This window comes from Scylla paramamosain, chromosome 24, assembly GCF_035594125.1.
Source record: "Scylla paramamosain isolate STU-SP2022 chromosome 24, ASM3559412v1, whole genome shotgun sequence".
NCBI classification, from domain to species: Eukaryota; Metazoa; Arthropoda; class Malacostraca; order Decapoda; family Portunidae; genus Scylla; species Scylla paramamosain.
Genome location: NC_087174.1, coordinates 4,570,001 through 4,591,063, shown reverse-complemented (window position 1 = coordinate 4,591,063; position 21,063 = coordinate 4,570,001). Strand labels below are relative to the sequence as shown.

General features: G+C 41.1%; 1 protein-coding gene across 10 annotated transcripts in view; it reads right to left on the bottom strand.

Annotated features, from left to right (window-relative positions):
* The window catches only part of LOC135112612 (SLIT-ROBO Rho GTPase-activating protein 1-like), a 126,133-nt gene that overhangs the window by 13,773 nt on the left and 91,297 nt on the right, over positions 1-21,063 (bottom strand). For 5 of the 10 annotated variants that reach the window (XM_064027129.1, XM_064027139.1, XM_064027138.1 and 2 more), the window contains exons 2-14: positions 8,282-8,465; positions 7,578-7,743; positions 7,054-7,275; positions 6,750-6,878; positions 6,300-6,521; positions 4,745-5,047; positions 4,507-4,625; positions 4,079-4,236; positions 3,500-3,712; positions 2,944-3,049; positions 2,378-2,474; positions 1,869-2,064; positions 250-294 (exon numbers count right to left, since the gene is read on the bottom strand). In XM_064027129.1, the coding sequence (XP_063883199.1) occupies positions 250-294; positions 1,869-2,064; positions 2,378-2,474; positions 2,944-3,049; positions 3,500-3,712; positions 4,079-4,236; positions 4,507-4,625; positions 4,745-5,047; positions 6,300-6,521; positions 6,750-6,878; positions 7,054-7,275; positions 7,578-7,743; positions 8,282-8,465 (2,160 nt within the window). Of the gene's footprint in view, positions 1-249; positions 295-1,868; positions 2,065-2,377; positions 2,475-2,943; positions 3,050-3,499; positions 3,713-4,078; positions 4,237-4,506; positions 4,626-4,744; positions 5,048-6,299; positions 6,522-6,749; positions 6,879-7,053; positions 7,276-7,577; positions 7,744-8,281; positions 8,466-18,974; positions 19,378-21,063 lie in introns of all 10 variants that reach the window. The other 5 variants (XM_064027133.1, XM_064027131.1, XM_064027132.1 and 2 more) reach the window with 5 other exon arrangements.

Genomic DNA, 21,063 nt, shown 5'->3' with positions numbered 1-21,063 from the left:
ACCATGCAGACAATAACACTGACACTACCTTAAATTTGTGAGACAAAATATTAAATAATTCAGTTTCATGCAAGCCATATACAAATTATATTCAAGAAGAGAAAACCAACTCAAAGAACACAATCAGCATTTTTTTTTCTTTATTCCTGTCAACTGACAATCTAAGATTACTTCAGCTTTAATGAAAAATACTTTACTTTTACTCTATGAAAGCTTAATCTTGGGAACTATGATAAAAATTTAACTTACTTCCAAATATCTGAAGGGCAATATCTTTGTCTCTAAATACTGAATCTGCAAGGGAAGCCACATATAGTCAAAACCATGCAAACACAATAAAATATTTTGATGAATAACTACATAAATTAGCAACAAGAAAAGCATCTTAATATTAACAACAATTACAAAAAAAGCAAAAATAGAGCCAAGCAAATGTCCACATAAAATGTATGACTACATATACAACCCTGTTATACATATTTTACAGTTGCACCAAAATTATACACAAAACTGTAAAAGTACAGGCTCTGATTATTCTTTACTACATAATGTGTTCATCTGTAAAATGTATTCATTTGTAAAAACTTTCTGGTGGTACATAAGGATATGACTTTTATTTACTCGGATAATTATTCAAAGAATACTGAGAAACATAATCAGTATTCATTAATAAAAAAATGCTATTTCAATATATCTTCTATATATTTTTTCCACACTAAGGAAAGCATTATATTTTTACTTCAAATATCAAAATTAATAATGCAGTTTAGTATCCACAAATGAAAAAAACCATCCCAAGTTTAGTAGGCACAGTGAGACACATTTGGTGAGGAAGGTGGATAAATCAGGAGCCTGTAATGGTTTGTCAGCCTTTCTAGGAGTGAACATACCCAACATCTAAATTTCTAAACTCAGATGAACAAATAAAAATTCAAAATACAGAATGAAAGAATAATATCAGTAAAAGTGTGTGTGTGTGTGTGTTCTTACTACAAGATGGATTAAGATACACCCTGAGAGAAACTGATATAGGCCTAGGATTACCATTACTATCACTACCATACTGATCACCATTACTACTCTAGCAGCAATTGATGTGGAGGGTTAACACTGCGAGCTGAATTTGTAGATATACATGTTTGAATCACTTATGAAGTGGTGGATCATTTTAGAGTATAAAAAGCAATTACATTAATTTCAAAACTAGAAGGATGCAGTGCCAAGAATAATGGTCTTGCTATAATGAGATTTGAAGGACTTTCATATCTAATTCTATTACTGGGGTGAAATAAACACTCAGTTTAGAGGTGTTGCTCTGTGTCTAACACATTAGTGGGATAGTTCATAAGTGTACTAATACAGTGGAAAAATCATAAAACAGGGAAAGTTGTCTTTCTTTCAATTTGTTATAAATATAATAAAACAAAATACTGGAAGTAAAAAATTCCCAAAACAAAATGAGCTTGGACTTACAAAAATGTAAGAAATAAATAAAATTGCTTTATGTTTTCTATTATACAAACTTTGGCTAATCTATCATGGCTGGAGCAATTTTTTAAATTTATTATTATTATTATTATTATTTTATTTTTTATTTTTAGGGGTCAGGTGCCACTTAAGGCAAGGAATCATAACCACAAAAACAAGTGAACCGTTAATCAACATGGAAGACTAAAGTTAGGATTAAGAACAGTTACAAGGACAAGTTTTCTTCAACACTGTGATGCACCACAAGGACTCAGACAACTATTACAAAGTACACTGAACATACACAATATGCACAAGGATAAAAATTTTACACACTTAATTTTAAGATGAAGCTGTAAGTTACAAATGAAACTGTAAGTATTGGTCAGACAGACACTCACCATCCTCTGACTGGCCTGGCTCTGAGTCCACTTCATCAGGATTCTCGGACGGTGCGTCACAAGCTTCCACCTCCAGGTCTATGGAGTCACGAGAAATGTACTTCTCATAGACGTGGCCGCCATCACCAGGGAAAATGTCCTCACTAAAGATGATGATGTTCTTGATGAGCTCATTCACCAGATTCTGGTACTGAACCTGAAGAGAATTTGGAAACCTAGTAAGTTGATGTAATTGTTACTATGGCATATGGTACACAAAAAGTGTAATGGGAAAATGTAAAGACAAGAATATCACAGCCACTAGAAGCTTTTATGATTATCAAGAAAGCAAAACTGAAAGAATATACATAAGTGAGAAGTGTCAAAACAACATATAACATATTCAATATTGCACTGAAAAGGCTAATTAATGCATAATCTGAAAGAAACCACAAACTCAGTATCTTTTTTTTTCTTTTATCTATCTGTATCTTCAACACACACACACACACACACACACACACAAATACCTGGTCTTTGTCTTCAGGGATGGGCACTAGTGTGGGGCCAAAGCAGATGGCCAGGTTGTATGGGTCCATCATATTCTCATCACTAAACTCTGATAAACTGAAGGAGAGACAGGTTTTGCCATAAAGAAAAATATAAGGAGAAAGCAGAAAATAATTCAAATTAATGACTAAAACAATGCATTATAAAAACAATCACACACCCCAGCATTTTCATTCTATCTCTAGGACTTTCACTTCAATCCACACCATACCTGTCACTTGATTAATTTCAGTAATACATATAATTCATAAATGATCATTCAGAAAGAGAAGTCTAATCCTGTATCAGTTCTTCAATATCACAAAATTCATTCCAATCTACTATTATGATCCTCTGTATGCTCCTATCAATCTATTCTATTTTTACAGCCTTACTCAGCACACCAATGAAACATTTTCTATTTTCTGTAACTTCTTTTGCTAAAAACTTTACACATTAGTGATGGATGTGGTGGTCACTGAAAATTACAAAAAAATCTGATGTGGTCTGGACATCCTAGCACTGACAAGAGCAGTGAGTGACTCACTGATTAAGGAAGGCGAAGAGGTAACGCATCACAACAAACACTGGGCGGGGAAGACTGGTCACAACATCTCTCATCTTCACTACAAAATCATGTTTCTTCTCTAGAGCTGAAACAAAAGATTGAGTTTAACAAGCTAATTTCAATACTCATTCCTTTTTTGAAACATAACTTCATATAACTTCATATAACTTCATATAATACTTTTATAAAATGTTAGAATACATGGTAGAGAAAGCATGATACAAGACTAAGAAGGATGGAGACAAAGATTGGAGTGTGTATTGTGTGTAATGGTGAACATTGTTAAGAAAATAATAAAAATATATGTGAAAATGAATGCTAGGAATCATATTGATCTTAACTGGTTGATTCAAGCTCACTAACAATCACATCATTGTTTCAGCCTGCAATTACTTGCTCTCAAAATATTATCATTGATCCCAAACACAAATGGCTATACTTGACAGAGTTAAAAAACAGTTTAGTCTTTCAAATTCCATGATTATCCAAATGCATTCATGTGGAGTTTCTTCAGTATTAACAGGCATGAACTTACGAGCAATTTCCATAAACTGATCAAAGAACACAGTTGGGAAAAGTGGTTCCCTCAGCTCCCGCAAATACAGTTTCAGGACACCAGCCACACTGTTGATGTCAGAGGCATCAGTCACATCTGCTAGCGGGTCTTCCATTCTCTCAAAGGATTCCCTAAAGTTGTTGATCTCCACTTGAGATCCAGAGACTCTGAATATCCCTTGGTGGTGCAGGCCTGGCAGGGAGATATTGCATGTAAGTATACAGTAACCATAACTGTGGGATCTGCACAACTGTGAGCTTTCAACATGATTGTTTCACTGATAAATGTCAAGTTTCATATTCTAAAACAGCTACCATAATTTTTCTTATGATCACCCACATTTCTAAATTATTTTTTCTTGTAATATGTTAAAAGTATTAACTAATGATGATATATATCAGGTATTTTCTCTACACATCTTTCCATAACAGGAAAAAATCTCCATCAGGTCTTCAATAAATAAATCTAAGAATAATATAATAAAAACAGACTTGTCATGCTAATTCTTTCCCCAAAAGAAGCTCTAATATTCAGTAATGAAAGAAAGTATCTTCATACCATATAGGTTGATGACCCTGATGCAAGACTTCATGATGAGAGGAATCTCCTGACCAGTGGCCTCCAAGTATTCCTCAAGGGACCCTCCAAAGAGCTTGGGCTGTCCCATCAGAGGGTTGCGTCCAATGCGGCGACGACGTGGCTTGTTCACCAAATTCCTGTATTGGATCAAGCAAGTTATTTATAAGGTGATCATTCATGCCTCATTTACTTCACTCCAGGAATAGCAAGGAATTACTTCAGATCATCCTTCAAAATAACAAATTAACACTAATGATTTTGCAATAGATTTGATATTTCTTGAAAATATTATTAGAAACTTATCACAAATTTCAATGCAATGATAAACAAATTTTTTATGTATTGGAGAACATTTAACTTCAAAATTTACTTTTGTAACAAAAGTACACAAGTCACAGAGACCAGACCTTGTCGGTGTTGGGGAGGAGGAGGCCTGTGTCTCATCTCCAAGTGCCTTTCTCATTAGCTCATATCTTGCTTGTAAGCGAGTTATGAGATTGCTTCCAAGAGTATATTCACGGAATTTCTGAAAGTTAAATTAGCTTTAAATAGAGAGCAAATTATTTACAACTATCTTTCATTCCCATCCTTGTCCACAGAATCTCAATATGATCAGAAAAATAGAACAAGACAAGTAAGACTTACACTTAAATAGAAATCCTCAGTCTCTTGACGGTCTGCCTTCATCTTGATCATTATGGACTCAGGTTGCTTGTTGTCCGGCCTTGGCTCATCGACGAAGTAGTGAGCACAATCATAATCCCGTGTGTTGATCATCTCCATGAGGGTTTTCTCTGCTGTCTCAATGGTCTTCCAGGTCTCCTCTGACTCTGTCTTGAGGCTGGTTAGTCTGGAGACAAGGTGGGCATAGCGCTTCTCCATCTCCTCCTGGACATGGCGGTTCACCACCACCTGGTTCACCTGTGTTGTGGTGGAATCCTCATGAGTCTGGCACTACACAGTGAGTGCCTGCCAAGAACTTCTCCATAGAGCGATTTAGAAAATATGTGCCACAACCAATTGAGGAAAGATACCATCAGTGGAACATTACCATGGTGTAACATTGAATAAGCATGCTAATTAAACACATTCAGGTATTTTTACAGAAGATATAATGCTGTGCTGTGCTTATACTGGTTCCTTGAAGGTGAAAATATTAAAGCTCATGTTTCTGCAAGCAATGAAAAAGAGGTAGGTACCATTTCAAAGCCCAAAGCAGTGGTGAAAAACTTTAAAGAAATAAAAATCCCATCTACATATTTTTCAAGCTATAATAGCAAAATAATTCCCATCTAAACATTGATTTTTCTTCAAGTACCAATTAAAATTTCTTTTAAATTAAGTTATAAAATATAAAGCAGTAAAAATTTAGAACATATAATCTCATCTGAAATGCAAAAGCTACAATTCATGTTAAAATTCAAAATGATTCTCTGCTTCTTTTGTAAAATTAACACAAAATACTTTGACAAGAGATTCTACGCTTTGAGCTACAATCTTTTGTAGCATTTCAAAATAGTGAATATATAGAACAGCATTCTAAATCCTCAGCAAGATTGTTGAAATTATATTTTTTTTTGTTTGTTTTATGTAAATATTCTACACCTTAAAGAGAAATTATCTTTTCTGTAATATTTGCAGTGCCAGATTTCATGGCTATACAACACTGTTCACTGATTATAACACAGATGAAAGCAATAGTTACTTAATATCACTCATTTCTATAAAAAAATACTTATATCAGAATATGCAAAATGTTCCTAAAAGCAGTTAATGGACCAGTGCAAGAACCAAAAAAGTGTTAGCAATGTATATATATGCCCAAAGGAGAAAAGAAAGCAAGCAAGCTGAAACATATTGAAATCAAACTGAAGTATTAAGAGGAAAGCTACAAAGGATAAGAAATTTTGGTAATCTGAGTTAAGATAAATCATAACAAGCAAACATACATGATCAAACAGTTCATTCCACTTCAAAATCTGGCATTCTTACACATGGAAGGGTTCAGTGAGCACCACACAGCCAACACTCAACACAGGTTAAGGAAAACCTCAAACAGTTCATTCCACTTCAAAATCTGGCATTCTTACACATGGAAGGGTTCAGTGAGCACCACACAGCCAACACTCAACACAGGTTAAGGAAAACCTCAACAGGTCATCATGTTGGCACAAAAACCCTCAGCATCAAACTCTCTCACCTCATCCCCTTTATGTCCTTGAAACTCAAACTTCTTGGGCAGCATGAAGGCAGCATTGTTGAATTCCAGGAACCTTTGTTTGTCCAAGCGAGAGTCCAAGTTGCTGATGGTTTTATTTATGTCATCAATACCTCCCTGCAGACTCCTTCGCATACATTCCTGCCCAGACACATGGGTCTTAAGGGCTCGGGCTATGCTGCTGTGGAACCCAAAGTCCATGCACTGTGAAAAAAAAAAAATAAAATAAAAATAACTGTATAAAATGGCTTCCTTGATAATACTGGCAAAAATACCTACCATAATGTTTTATATTTCAATAGATTGTGGGATACAAAATATTACAAATGGAATACATTATCTTCAATACTAAACTGATCCATTAAAGAGACATATACTGTATCAAGGCAGCAAAGCATCTGACAGAATAATCATTTAGTGTTCTGAACTTACATCAACAATGTCAGACAGATCTTCCACAAAGTACTTATGAATGGCAGCATTGGCAGAGTCCATTGAGAGAATATATTCATTACGGGCCTTCAGCGCTTTCAGCTTGGCATCCATGTACTTGTTACTTCTCTGTAAATGTTAAAAAAAGCTGTAAATGTTAAGGAAATCCTTCACTGAAAATCCTACATAAACCAAATGAGTAAGACATCCAGGTTCTAAGTTTTAATTGAAATTTGTGGAAATTCTTATAACCCTTCCTGGCCCTCAAAAAATTAAAGAAATATAATGCTGTAAGTATAACTACCTTCTGAATTTCCTTCTCAATAACTCTAAATTTCTTGCTCTTTTCCAGTTTCTCCTTAGGAATGCCCTGCTCCAACTTGCTTCTCTGAGCTTCAAAATTACGTAGTTTGGTCTCAGCATTCTTGAACTCTGTCTGATAGGTGTGATAAGTACGCATGGTGGTGTGGAGCTCATGCAATACCTTAAGCAGTTCCTCATGGCTTTCATAACCAATTTCCCGACACTGAAAGGTAACAAAATCAACAAATTAATATCAGGAAAATCCAGCACTTGTTCATAAAAGATAAAAGTTAGTAACAAAGAATGTATATACTAATGCAATAAACCACCTAGACTGAAGAGTGATGTCCTATGGCTTTTGAAGCACTTTTCCTACAAATATTGTACTCACTCACAAGTGCACCGCCAAAGAAATGTTTTTTTTTTTAGCCAGGTGCACCATGCTGTAACTAAAATTGCTCAGCTCTACAAGTGATTGCAGTACATAGTTTTCTTTTCCAACCAAAAACTCCACCAGCATCTCACCCTCTTGTATATCCGCTGTACATCATCCTGGATCTGGGTGAACCGAGGAATGATGTTGTTGAGGTAGACATCAGCCATAGCAGCGTGATCCCGTGCATCTTTCCTTGTCTGGTTTACTAAAGAATTCCAGCAGCTGTAAACACTTAACAGATGCAGCTGTTCACGTCTGAAAATAACACGAAGCTGTAACCACTTTGAATTACAGCAATTTGTTCATGCATCAAAATGAAAGTGGTAGTCTACAGATGCTGTTATGTGCAAATATAAAAGTGTGAAAAACTCTTTCCAAGATTATGATAAAAAATAGCACAACTTATATCCTGTTAATTTTTACCTTTATGAATTAATATCTGTGTAATAATGACGAAATACATGTTATTTTCTCCACAAATCTTTCCATAACAGCCGCAAGGAAATAAATAAATAAATAAATAAATGAACACAAAATAACAAAATATATTTCTCTGATTTTTCGGTGAGAGAGAGAGAGAGAGAGAGAGAGAGAGAGAGAGAGAGAGAGAGAGAGAGAGAGAGAGAGAGAGAGAGAGAGAGAGAGAGAGAGAGAGAGAGAGAGAGAGAGAGAGAGAGACTGACTCATTATTAAGGTGACCATATCAAATTTCATGTTTATAAGTCAATTCTCTGCCTTCACTCTACAAAATCAGTGGTCAACAGGCTCACAAGTAGGAGAGCATGGCACTCACTTGTACTTCTGTTCCTTGTGCCTCGCCTGGAGGGACTTGGCCAGTTTGTCCAGCTTAAAGGAATAGTCCTGGTGGAGTTCTGCACGACGCCGGAACCAATCCTGCAGCTCCCCCACCAGGGCCGTCTGTGTGTCCACGCGGCCATCGAGCGCCCGCAACTGTTCATTCAGCTGCGACCGCAACTCTGCAAAACAAGATAGAGACTCAGACAGAGGCTTCACTAGCCTTGCCTATTGTCTGGAGCTACATCATGACAGGCATCATCCCGTCCTGAATGTAAAATATGTAGTAATAACAAAATAAATTCTGGGATGAGTGACACATTGAGGTCGCGTCAGAGAGTCTGTTTATTTGTCGTTGAAAAGACAAAGGGAAAAGCGTGTCCTGAAACAGAAATGGACATGATGTCATGGTAGTGATGGCTAACAATGGAAGCAAAATTATAGAAAATTACGTGACGTCTTCCCTGGGTTCGCTTCCTCCTCAACATCAGGATGCCACAATGGCGCTCTAACTCGCGCCCATCCTGGCCGCACGCACACACAAACAAACACACACACACACACACACACACACACACACACACACACAGATAGATTGATTAACAGACATTTATTGGTTACAACATACCAGTTACAAATATGACTATGTAAAGTCCACAGTAAGATATCGCAGCATTGTAATATTAAAATGAAACCGTCAAATATTATCCTAAAAGCAAGAGAGAGAGAGAGAGAGAGAGAGAGAGAGAGAGAGAGAGAGAGAGAGAGTGGCGTGATGGGCGTGGTGTGTGCGGCGAGTAGCGTGGCTTGGCTGGGTCGGTCTCTTTCTGTCCTTCCTATCCGCCGCTCACCGTCACTTGAAAGCACGTCTGATGGCCACAAAGAACCTCTCGCAACCTCGCCACAAAGACTTCGGGAATGGTTACACTAGGTTCTTTTCTTTCCTATTTTACATGATTCTATACCGCTATTGACTCGTGGACATGACGCCGTTAGTTACCCATCTACCGCCTGACCCGCGACACATTACGTCTACTGCCGGGAAACATGGACAAGAGGGACACGCGAACAGTGACTGCCTGCCTTTCTTTGTTGCAGGTCGTGGGGTTAAAGTATACATAAAACAGGTTTGTTATGACTGATACAGGATTTTGCACTGCGTAAAAAAAAAAAAAAAAAAAAAAAAAAATATATATATATATATATATATATATATATATATATATATATATATATATATATATATATATATATATATATATATATATATATATTCCGTAGCTTTCATATTTTTGACATGACAGCAGCTGGTTATTCTTCACCAAAAACTAGAACTTTCTGATCCACGAATGCCCCTTTTTCTCCAACAAGCAAGATGAAATGATGAATATGTATTTATTGACCATATAATTCCATCTGCAACTTAACACTAATTTATATATAATCAGTCGAAGCGGTGCCGCGTCTTTGTGAATTTTAGAACCCAGCAATCTTGTATCTGATCAGTAAGGCGTAATACAAAGAAAACACAAAAATAACACTAGTTTATTTAAGATCTACTTAATGTACTACACACACACACACACACACACACACACTAATAATAATAATAATAATAATAATAATAATAATAATAATAATAATAATAATCACACTGAATTATACTTTTTTTGAATCACTTTCTGACGATACGAAACATGACTATATCCACTAACCTACACGGTTAAACAGAATCATAAGTTACAGAAGATAACCTCAGCTTACCGCCACCAACGCCCCACGCGGCGGCTGGCAGAAACACCCGGGCTAATCTACACCGGTATCGAAGTTTCTCTAGAAGGCAGGATTTGTGTGACATAAGTACGGCAATAAGTCAAGCTTTAGAGGCCACGTGTCGTATTATATTAGTTACGCCAGATAAAGGAGATGTGCAAGTTGAGATAATTTGTTATATCTTACATTATACCTACCTACAGTGCGTCCTTTCTTGAGAGAGAGAGAGAGAGAGAGAGAGAGAGAGAGAGAGAGAGAGAGAGAGAGAGAGAGAGAGAGAGAGAGAGAGAGAGAGAGAGAGAGAGAGAGAGAGAGAGAGAGTTTTCATCATTTTTTTCTCCTTTTCTTTCATCTTTTCTTGTAAAGCAAACGTCTTAATCCTACACTTAAAATGAAAACTGATAAATGTACGATATACGACGGGAATGAAAAAAAAAAATCTAAATAATACAGTAATCACAAGACAATAATAATAATAATAATAATAATAATAATAATAATAATAATAATAATAATAATAATAATCTAGCATCACTATGAGTATAGTTAAGGAAGGACAAAGGAAGGTCGGTGGCGCGGGAAGACAGTAGGCAAGTAGGCAGGCTGGGCGGGGGCCGTTGGAGAAAGACAGGAAGCTGAGAATGACGAAGCTCTCATGATAGTAATGTTCCGCTGAGTTCCTGAGTTCTTGAATGATGTGCTCTCTCTCTCTCTCTCTTTCTCTCTTTCTCTCTCTCTCTCTCTCTCTCTCTCTGGATATTTATTGGCACCGCTCTCACAATATGCTTCCTTCAATACCTCACAGCCACCACCATCACCTTCACCGGTCTTCTCGCCTAGCAACCATGTCTGGGTAATACCACCGGAGCGCTGCTTCCTAAACTTCCCTCATTGACGAATCGCTTTTAATTTAGTCCCCCCTTCGTCTCTTATTTTATCTCCATGTAGATCGCGCAGGTGTGTGCGTGCAGGTCTGAAAGGAACCACGCCCGAAGACACCAGAGCCTCCACCCTCCGCACACGCAGCGCCATAAAAGACAGACAAGTAACCAGAGAGTCGTGAAGAATATCGACTATCTATCGCTCAAGGAAGGAAAATGATGCGTGAACTTTCTTTCAAGACTCACACATGCTACAGTTAGCGCGGACCGTAGTGCAAACTTCAGAAAAAACTCAATTTCATTTATTAAAAAAATCCAAAAAAATAAAATAAAAACCTACACTTCAAAATTACTTGGGGATCGGGAAGCCCTTGGCCTTAATGACCTGTTTAAGTCTGTTTGGGACTGAATCGGCCAAATTCTGACAGTGGGAAGCAGGTATTTCATCCCAAACCTTCTGAATGGCTAATTCAAGCTTAGGAATAGTTGATGTGTCCTCCTGACGAAGGCGTGCCTTCATGATGCCCCACAAGTTTTCAATGGGGGAAATATCGGGTGACTGACCAGGCCAATCCCTTATATACTCAACTTCACAATCATTGAGCCATTTTTTTGCCGCCTTAGAGGTGTGGCAAGGGGCGCCGTCCTGCTGCAGGATCTCACATCCGGTTTTTGCAACTCTCCCAAATTCTCCTGCAGAAGTTTAATATAGCGCTCTGAGTTGACAGTCTGGCCCTTAGGGAGTATTGCAAGGTTTCCCAAACCACCATAGCCAAAGGCACCCCAAACCATGAGATAGGGTGGGTGTTTAACACTTGTCACCGTCAGGCGTGGGTCACATGCTGACGCAGCAGGAGACTTCCACACCTTCTTTCCCTTGCTCTCGCTGATACAAAAGATCGCCTCATCAGTCCAAAGTACCATTCTCCAGGCTGTAATGTCCCAGTCTTTGTATTCTTTGGCAAATTTGACGCGTCGAGCCCTTTGTCGGGCAGTGACCAAGGGCTTAACACGTGCTTTAACTTTCGAGTAATTTAAGCGCTTCTGAATATTTTCTTGAATTGTCCTAATAGAGACTCCTCCAAGAAGTTTAGGGTTCTTTTCCTTCAATTCCTTTGCAGTAATAGAAGGTTGGAGGTCCAATTGAGCCTTTACAAGCCTTAAAGCCTTTGGAGATATAGCAAGGGCCTTGCCCCCAGCATGTTTGTGGGTGGGCACAAAATCACCCTTGCCACCCACACGCCATTTATTAAGGAGTCTGGACACAGTTGATTCTGTCAATCCAACTAAATGGGCTATTTCTCGATTATTTTTACCTACTTTGTGGAGTTCAACAACTCTCACGACATCATCATGCTTTGTACGGTTTCCAGGCATCATGCAAAGAGCATAGCACGCCCAAAAGGACAGCAAAAATAATGGTAAAAGCTAAAGAAATTCTGAGACAAAGCCAGGAAAAGCGAACTCTCCGCTGGCCAGTAACACACTGAGACCGAGAAACGTGACGCGCGGCGGGTAGGAGTGTTGGGGAAGGATGCTGGTTAGTCACTTTCTCCCGGCTTGATTTTGGTTACACAGAATCATATGGTTCCCCAAAACGCGGATCGTAGTGCAAACTCAAAAAGTTTGCACTACGGTCCGCGCTAACTGTACCAAATGAACTGTAGGAAAAGTTTACAAAGGCACTTCTTTATATTCGTGGTTCTATGAAATCTACTGATACATGTTAAGAAATCTGGCATAATAAGATGCATGTATGATACGCTTGAGAACACTTGGGGAGGGAAAGTAAGAAGGCATGGAAGGGGAGGATACGGGAGAATAAAATGACGGAATAAGAGGGAGGGAGAGGAACAGAGGGACTAGGACGCCTTTGTGAAGTCCTGCTGAAGCCTGTTGCAACGGCGGTGGTGGTGAAAAGGAGTGGTGAAGGGATGGCGGAAGGGAGGGAGAGAGGGGAGGAAGGAGGAAAGGATGGAGGAAGGCAGGATGAGAGGGAGGCCATGGGAAGAACTGGTAAGCTCCACGCTGCAGGACCACGAGAGAGAGAGAGAGAGAGAGAGAGAGAGAGAGAGGAGAGAGAGAGAGAGAGAGAGAGAGAGAGAGAGAGAGAGAGAGAGAGAGAGAGAGAGAGGAGAGAGAGAGAGAGAGAGAGAGAGAGAGAGAATACTTTTTCGACGTTTCAGATAATTGGTAGATAAATTAAGACGAAATCCTGTGTCAGTAAGGACTATCACTTGCTGTCCTTAAGATGAAAGAAAATCAAGACACGAACAAATTCTGATGCACTGAGGCAATAACATCTCATCGCCAACGTAGAGACAAACACAAGGGACAGATGTATTCCAGTGATTTAAACATGAGAAACACAAGATAGTTTCACTCCTTAATACCCGAAATGAAGACAACGGGAAGAGAAAGTGATATAAAAAGGTGGGAAAAAATGTACGTTTCTTGCCAATCACGCGAAGAATGAAACTGGGAAGAGACCAAGACTAATATAAATTTAATTACAACATGACCGAGTACAGCAATTTCTAAAAGTCGTAAGAAGGTTAAGACATTCTTGACCTTTTTTGTTTCACTCCTCAAATGTGTGTTCGTTTCCTCTCGTAACATGTGTTTTCCCACGGCAGACTGGTTCCAATCTTCCCCAAAAACACGAAAACTCACAGCAATAAGAGAATGATGTTTTTATTCACTCAGGTTCGTCTGTGCTGTGGAAGGGGAGCGGGAGAGTGGTCCGATAACACTCATCCTTACTGCTGAATATCTTCCTTCCTCTGTCCTTCCTCATTCCAAAGACAGAGGATGTAATGCGTTTTAAGGGGAGGCATCACACAGTCCACCAAACTGAACCGATCTCAGGGTTATTCCACTCTTTTCCCCTTCAGGAGCAGCAGTTAAGGTTTTTTTTTTCCGATTTCTATCTTCTATTATAAACTTTTGGTTTGTTTCACATTTGGTGCAACAAAGAAAAGAAAGAAAAGAAAAAAACTAAGTCGTAAGTAAACGTGAGGAACATAGTAATACTCCAAGTAGTAGTAGTAGTAGTAGTAGTAGTAGTAGTAGTAGTCGTAGTAGTAGTAATCTTCATAAGACGAGAGCAATACAGAAATGCCACAAGCAGTCGTAGTAGCAGCAATAGTTGTTGTCATCATAGTAGTAGTAGTAGTAGTAGTAGTAGTATCATCAGCAGCACCAGCAGCAGTAGTAATGGTAACAACAGTAATCGTGACGCAAACCCGTGCAGTAAGCGGACCGGCGGCGCCCTTAAACACCTACACCCACCACCAACACCACCACCGCGACCTTGAAAGCGGCTTATTTGCTTCGGCAGTATCCTGTTTACCCTCACCCTCGCCACGCCGGCCTGCAGAGGTATAGGCAGGCACTCGGCACACGCGGCTACACTAGAAATGATACGCCATGAAAGTATGTCAGTCTGACGTGATTTACAACCTGTTTGCTCTAACCCACGCCCCCGCCAACCAAAAATATACAGCCGCGAGCGATATTTCAAAAGCAAACAGACACAGGAGGAAGAGCGCGTGAGTCTGTGTGAGCAAGTGCGTGTCTTCCTGTGCTTGCTTGCTTGCTTGCCTGCCTGCCTGCCTGCCTGCCTGCGTGGGTACCTGCGCTTGCCTGCTTTCTTTTTTGTTCTTTCCATGATTTATTCGTCTATGGTTTGTCTTAATTTGGGTTTCTCGCCTGGGTTTTTGATGCTTACTTGTATGTCAACATTCCGGATCTCCACGCTGTATGTAAGGAAGTTTCTTTTTAAGCATAACTTTATCGAGTACACCTCCGGTCTTGCTAAACATGTTTGTGTTTCTTTACAAAGCGAATCAAGGCGGATCTAGTAGGGCAGGAAATGTTAATTAAAAAGAGAGAAAAGGCATCAACAAACACATCGTACGTGCTTTAGTTAGGCAAGATTAAAAATTCTACTACTATAACTACAATTGTTCCTTCGTGTTCTCATGTTCACAGGATACATCTACTCGTAAGTGTTTAATCCGTCATACGTGTTGACTGGACGATGATATTGTCTTGTTAATTACAGTGAGTACACCTTGTGGTCAATAAAGCATCAATCTATCAACCAATACGCCACGATCCCTTTTCTCTTTCACGTTTACAATACTCTTAGCATCACGGTGTCTCCATTCCATTCTTTACTGCGTTAGTACCTTGAGTCACGACTGTCATGCTTCTTCTAAGGCTTCAGTTGTCACCATTCTCATCACACCAACCGGCTTCCGCATCGTCAGTAGAAATAACGAGAGGCGCTGTACGTGTAGTTGAAAAGTATGTACGTTGTAGAGAAAGAGAGACCGAAGGAAGCAAGGAAGGGAACAAGGTGACGATAGAAATGATAACGAAAGGTATGTATGAAGAGGAAAGGAGGGAGAGAATAATAACCGGTGATAGAACAAAGGATGATGGAAAAGGTAGGAAGGAGAGGAACGGGAAAAAGGAAAGGAAAGGAAAGGAGAGAGAGAGAGAGAGAGAGAGAGAGAGAGAGAGAGAGAGAGAGAGAGAGAGAGAGAGAGAGAGAGAGAGAGAGAGAGAGAGAGAGAGAGAGAGAGAGAGAGAGAGAGAGAACCCTAGAAAAGCAATAATGATGGCAGTACAATTAAAACAGTAGCGTAGTATCACAAAATGATAAGATCAGAGCGGAGAAAATCTTATGTAATAACAGAATGAAGGAAGTGATACCAAAGACATCCGCCAAGAAGCGCCAGATTAATAAAATATGATAAAATGAGAACATTTCGCATGCTCATGGGGGTGAACTTAAAGATACCCGGTATGCAGGAAATAGTTGAATAATACAGTGTATCTTATCTGATTCTGAAGTCGTCTGATGTGCTGGGAATCCATTACTTGTTAAGTTTCTAAAGTTTACAAGAGAGTTGGAGGTAAATTTGAGGCTATGGGGGGAGAGAGAGAGAGAGAGAGAGAGAGAGAGAGAGAGAGAGAGAGAGAGAGAGAGAGAGAGAGAGAGAGAGAGAGAGAGAGAGAGAGAGATAAAGCCAGGTGGTTACTCTGAGGATTTAAAGGTAGAAAATAAGAGGTTTACTTAGACGACTTTACGAAAAAAAAAAAAAAAAAAAAAAAGAAAGAGCACACAGTATGAATAAGAGTAAAAAGTTACTCAGAGAACTTAAGAGTGAGAAGACGTGCACACTGTAGAAGTAAGAACAGAAGGTTACTAAGAGGGAAGGAGAATAAGAGAAGAGAAGCAAACAGTAGAAATTAGAGTTTACTCAGAAGACTTACAGAGTGAAAGAAGAGAAGCACACACTAGAAATGAGAGCTGAAGGTTACTAAGAGGATTAAGAGTGAGAGAAAACATATACAGTAAAAATACAAGTAGGTTATTCTGAGGACTTTGGGGCGAAGGAAGACGAGCATAGAGTAGCAAAGAGGGTATTACTTGACTTGTGACAGTGACTATACTCTATGACCGACAAACTTTCCGATAAAGAAGAAATCACACACATTCTCCCGTCTTTGTGGCAACGGTGCGGACCCAGAACTCGTCCTTAATCATTTAAGGTTTACTAGTTTCTTTCTCCTAATTATTAAAAGCGGCACGTTCAGATATCAATCTACTGCTTTCTAATTGTTACATGGCTGCTTATAACAATGATGTATATTAATCACACGACACTGGAGGCCGAGATGTCTGCCTGATACGCCGAGGGGTCTCCACAAAATAGCCAAGTGACGGTTACAGTATTATACGTATTCATAATTTCCTGGTGCCAGACGAGACATAGTTAACAGAAAAACAAACTGATGTTCGCAATATTTGATGACTGGTTAATATCTTTTCATAATACGTACTAAATATCTTTTCAACAATTATGAGTAAAAAGAAAGTGTCTTTAGATCTTTCCTATTAATTCGTGAAGTCAAATAAGTGGGCAAATTACAGACGCAACGACACACATTCCCAGTTTCAAGTCTTCTATGAACATATAGAGATTCTCCGCCGAGAAAGGATCAAGGAATTTATATGTACAGTAACTCCTTCAGTTTACCATGCGCAAGATAAGAAAGATACAATAGTTACAGTCTAAGGATATGACATTGAATTGTATTCTTAAACGCTTTGGATTTTCATTCTGGTCACTTTCGAAGATCAGAAGATGGATCAGGTTATCAAGGGCAATTTTTGTTGTCACTGATAATACAAATATAAAAATACTCTTTAAAGCTCCAAAGACTTCCACTAATGCCAGAAAAAATTGTCGGGATAAGATGATGAAACATTTCAGAATACAGTCCACTGAGTTGGGCAGGATCACGTACAGACCAGCCACCCCAGCTAGGATAAGATGAATTAATCTAGAATAGGTAATCTAATCTGAATGACTCTAACCTACCCTAAGTGTGACTACGGTAACTGTTCATGTAATCTGAGATGCCTATAAACCTTAGTTGTTCCCTATAACATTGTGAGCCATAAGCCTACGTAGCGCGGCCACTCACACATCCCGGGGCATCGTGAGGAGGGACAAGAATAACCTAGTCTTGCTCCACACATCACCTACGTGAACCCCTGACCTACATCAAGAACCTCCTAAAGAACTAGAATCACAACCTAGTTTTGCTTAACACTAACCTATGCCCCTACACTGATCCTTAACCTACTTAACCTTCCCTACACCAGGAGTCCCGTGAAGAAGAACAAAAAACACTGCCTAGTCCATGCCTAACACACCGCCTTATGCCCCTACGCCGATTCCTAGCCTATTAAAGCCCTCATCTCCATTACATCAAGAACATCGTGAAAGGCAAGAAACAGCCATATTTCACTGACTGCTCCTTTACAAACCTACAACGACCATATATATATCAGACCTCTTTCTTCCCCCCAACAAGAACATCGTGAGGAGGGACAAGAAAAACCCAGTCCCGCCTCACGCCCCGCCATGGCCGCTCACGCCTCGCACTGTCCTTGCCGCCACAGGGTGTAGCCGTGGCCGGACGCATCACCGCCTCCCAGGTATTAGCATCGTCTCGCCGCTCAGCCACGCACGATATATTAACGTAAAACTATAATTGAAGCCCTAAAAAATCCTATTATAGGGGCGTTGGCGGTGCTTCGGGACACTCACCCACTGCAGCCGCCACCACAGCCACTCTACACACGTCTGTCCGATGCATTAACATTCTGAGCACTCCGTTACCCTCCTCACACCACCGCTAACGGGGAGCGTCTCGAGCGTAGATAGATATGATTTCGCATTTGTACAGGAATAAACAGAGTACCTAAGAAATATTAATAACATCAGTAGGAAACAAGACAAACACATGCTATTCTATACAAGTATCATTCTCTTATTACTATATCATTATTATCTAGACAGTTTTCCGATGCTGCTTTTCCTTCACTTTCTTTCCTATTCCTATAGCTTATGGAGTGACGTGTAGCAGAAGAGGAGTGGCCTTGATAGGGAGGGAGGGGGAGGAAGGGGGCCTCTCGGCGTGATCCACAATGCAGCCACGACAAACAAGGCGGGAGAGATGGAGGGCACAAGGGGCCAGACAGGGAGTGGGTTCAGTAGCTGTGAATGTTATGATGCTGCAGAGGCGACGATGTTGATGGATATGGCGGTGGGAAAGGTGCGTATACTGGTACAGAGGAAAGAGGAAGGGACGGAAAGAGGAAGTTGGAGGCGGCAGAAGGAAGAGAGGGAAGCGATGGAGAAAGTATAGGTGACGGGGCGGTGTCACATTCTGAGGGTGACCCTGAACACTACAGCAGCAGCACAGCCACTCATCTTGCAGAGCTTCACTTCCGGAGGAGAGGGCGTGTTGGTGCTGGTTCATGTTCCGTCCCACCGCCTCCACGCCTTGGGGATGGGGGGTGAGAAGGACGACACGCGACGACAGTGCACAGAGAGAGAGAGAGAGAGAGAGAGAGAGAGAGAGAGAGAGAGAGAGAGAGAGAGAGAGAGAGAGAGAGAGAGAGAGAGAGAGAGAGAGAGAGAGAGAGAGAGAGAGAGAGAGATAGCTCACCGTCAGTATCCTGTAGGTGGTTGAGGTAGATCTTGTGCAGGTCGGTGCCAGAGCGGGTGGACCACCATTGCTTCACCCGCCTGTTCTCAAGAGACAGCCACTCGTGCAGCCCTGACAGCTTAGCCAAGGCACCGGGAGCGCCGAGCCCGGGAGGGGTCCCCACCACTGGCAGGTTCCCGGTGCTCATGGTGCCTAGGGGATGGCTCCTTGCCGACCCTCACCCGCACCGCCCAATCACTACACCGCCGCCGCCATCCCTCACACCGATCACTGTCTCTGTCTCTGTCTCTGTCTGCCGTGCGCCCCGCCTCGCCGCCTACACCGCCAGCGGTCTGCGTCGCACCGCCAGGGAGCACTCTCGCGGGATTCCACAACACACCACTCCACCTCAACAAGGGTTCACCTGGTCACGAAACCACAATGGTGAATGATCGGCGGTGACCTGACCCCGTCAACGGCCCAGTTTTTACAAAGTTTCACGCGCGAGTCACCGGCGGGCACCAAGACAATGGGTGACCGCGACCCCTGCAGTAGGGTGACGGCCGCCTGGCTACGAGACGCCCTCAAAACAAACGTAATACCACCATATCGTGGCTTGTACCACTAACAAAAATAACAACAATAATAATATCAACAACAACAACAACAACAATAAACGGCAATAACAAACATGTATCACCGCAACGCTGCCTTCAGTTTCTTTCTATATTCCCCAAGCACTACACTCATCCGATCACATAACACTGTTGCCAACGCCGAGAGACAACTGAGACTGGTAATGTTTGCTGGAGTAGAGAGCGTCTTTCCTCCCCTTCCTCTCCCTCCCAGCCCCACAACGCGCTGCAAAGGGAAGGGTGGGGGAGGGAAGAGGCGGCGGAGCGTGAGACGGAGGTGTTGGGATAGGAAGGAACGGCGGCTTTCACAACACTAAACTTGCTCCAAACAATAACAAAGCAAGGAGAGAGAGAGAGAGAGAGAGAGAGAGAGAGAGAGAGAGAGAGAGAGAGAGAGAGAGAGAGAGAGAGAGAGAGAGAGAGAGAGAGAGAGAGAGAGAGAGAGAGAGAGAGAGAGAGAGAGAGAGAGAGAGAGATTGAGCTAAAAAAAAAAAAAAAGGAGGGGGAGGCGGTAAGACGAAGGGGCGTGGTGTGAGAAAGGAATGGGATGAAGTGGAAGGGAGGTGAAAGAAGTGGGGAGGGAGGGAGGAGAGGAGGGAGAGGGAGGGTCAATCAACAAGGCAAACGTGACGTAGGTTGGGGCTTCCACCGCCTCCACCCCAACACTGTCACGCCCTTTGCTTTCCTCCCCTAGCTCCCTTCTTCGTGCTCCCCTCTTGGATTACTTTATTCACAATTTCCAGAGAGAGAGAGAGAGAGAGAGAGAGAGAGAGAGAGAGAGAGAGAGAGAGAGAGAGAGATTTACCAGAGGTTTTATGAGTACTTAAAAAAAAAATATATGATAAACAAGCAGATCTACTATGACGCACCCAAGCATTCTTAAGTGCGCGCATACACATACACACACACACACACACACACACACACACACACACACACACACACACACACACACACACACACACACACACACACACACAGGCGACAAGTTAACAGAAGTCCCGCCAGACGAATATAACTCAAGTCCTTAGCGTAAAAATGCACACGGCAAGACAACTTGAGGCAAATAAGCACCTACATCCCACGCACTCTCTCTCTCTCTCTCTCTCTCTCTCTCTCTCTCTCTCTCTCTCTCTCTCTCTCTCTCTCTCTCATATCTCCCTTACCGTAACCCTATGCTCTCCGGGGCACAAAAACACCCCACTGGCGCCTCCGTGGCAGGGCGGGTCATTATCATCATTATTACCCTAGTCTCTCATTCCTACACGCGGGTGTCACATGCAGCCATATCAAATTGTATGGCACAGTTGAAGCCAGCAGCCACACACACACACACACACACACACACACACACACACACACACACACACACACATTTCTGGTTGAGTTTCCCCTGAGAACTACCTAATGTTTTGTGAGTTTTCTTTGGTGTCTCGCTTTGTCGAATCATGCTTCTTGTAGCCAGACTAATGGGA